We start from the raw sequence: 1,372 nt of genomic DNA, 5'->3' as shown, positions 1-1,372 counted from the left end.
AAGCAGATCTCGGAAATAGCATCTTCATTCATTTATTTCATGAATGACAAATTTTCACATTGAAGGAACTCGTGGGGAGAGAGAGAGAGAGAGAGATCGACAGATCGACAGGAAAATGGAATAGAAGAATAGAAGGAGACCTAAAAATAAATATTTATTAAACTGAACGAAACTTATTCTGAATGCTGCAGACACTGAAACGCCCTCATCTGTTTCACAAACCGGAAGGCGAGGCACATTGCACCCCACTCAATATATAAAGTGTTAACAACTTACTGAAGGTGAACTGCATGATGGAATATAATTCAGCCAGATAATAGACACCATGTGTGCTGTCTGGTTCCCTCTGATCCTACTGGCCTTGCTACCAGGTGAGTTTCTACGAAACCTCTCAGTGGGTTGAATTGAGTTGAATTCAACAACGGTCTGTTTACATATTTTTATGTATTTCAGGAACGATTGCAGAGGATTCAGTTTCACAGGATCCTCCTGAATTAACGACTGAAGAAGGACAGACCGTAATGCCGAACTGTAGTTACTCAATAGCTAATAGTTACATTTATTGGTACATTCAGCGTCAACATGGAAGTCCACAATTCTTGCTGAAGCTAATTAACACGAGGATGGATCGGTCGTCAGAAACTCCGTTTCGGTTTTCTGGTTTCTTACGGAAAGACAGCCAGGTCGCTCATTTAAATATCTCGGGAGTTCTTGCTTCGGATTCCGCCATGTATCTCTGTGCCATGAAGCTCACGGAGATGACGGGTCCGGTCAGAAACCTCGCCTAAGTGATGTTGTCAATACTGAACAGACGCGGTATTTAGCGTGAAAACAGAATGCCCGAGCACAAGAAACAGCGATGATCGCTTGGTCCGATAAAACGTAAGAAAGTCAGTAATAACCATGTGCCCTGGTGCTTATGCCGCGTCCGACCGCCGTATCTACGTAGTCATCAATAGAAAACGAACGAATTAGATTGCTTGAGAGAGAGAGAGAGAGAGAGAGAGAGAGAGAGAGAGAGAGAGAGGCAGAATGGAACAGAAGAGATTGAGAAAGAAATATATACGTGTGAGTTCGAAACCCATTCCGATTGGTGTAAGCAAGGTAACGCCCTCAACTCTTCAACAGAGCGGAAGGCATAAGTATTGGATCGACACTTCAATGTCGCTCAAGTGTTGCCAGCATATTGAAGGCGAACTGCTTGATTGAATGTAATTCAGTTTGATGATGCACATCATATATGTTACCTGTTCCCTTCTGTTTAGTTTGACCATGTTGCCAGGTGAGTTTCTGCGTAATCATTCAGCGTGTTATTTGAGTTTAAGTTCAACAAAGGTATATTCATTTTTTTTTTATTGCAGGAACTATGGCA

At 42.2% G+C, this 1,372-nt stretch overlaps 1 gene segment (V, D, J or C); it reads left to right on the top strand.

Moving 5' to 3' along the window:
- Positions 1-325: 325 nt before the first annotated feature.
- On the top strand, positions 326-788 carry LOC134352455 (T cell receptor alpha variable 3-like). The segment is given in 2 exon segments: positions 326-371; positions 454-788. Coding segments are annotated over 2 exon segments (381 nt in total).
- The last annotated feature ends 584 nt before the right edge of the window (positions 789-1,372 follow it).

This window comes from Mobula hypostoma, chromosome 10 (assembly GCF_963921235.1).
Source record: "Mobula hypostoma chromosome 10, sMobHyp1.1, whole genome shotgun sequence".
NCBI classification, from domain to species: domain Eukaryota; kingdom Metazoa; phylum Chordata; class Chondrichthyes; order Myliobatiformes; family Myliobatidae; genus Mobula; species Mobula hypostoma.
The sequence above is the reverse complement of the archived record's forward strand: the minus strand, read 5'-3'. Positions and strand labels throughout refer to the sequence as shown.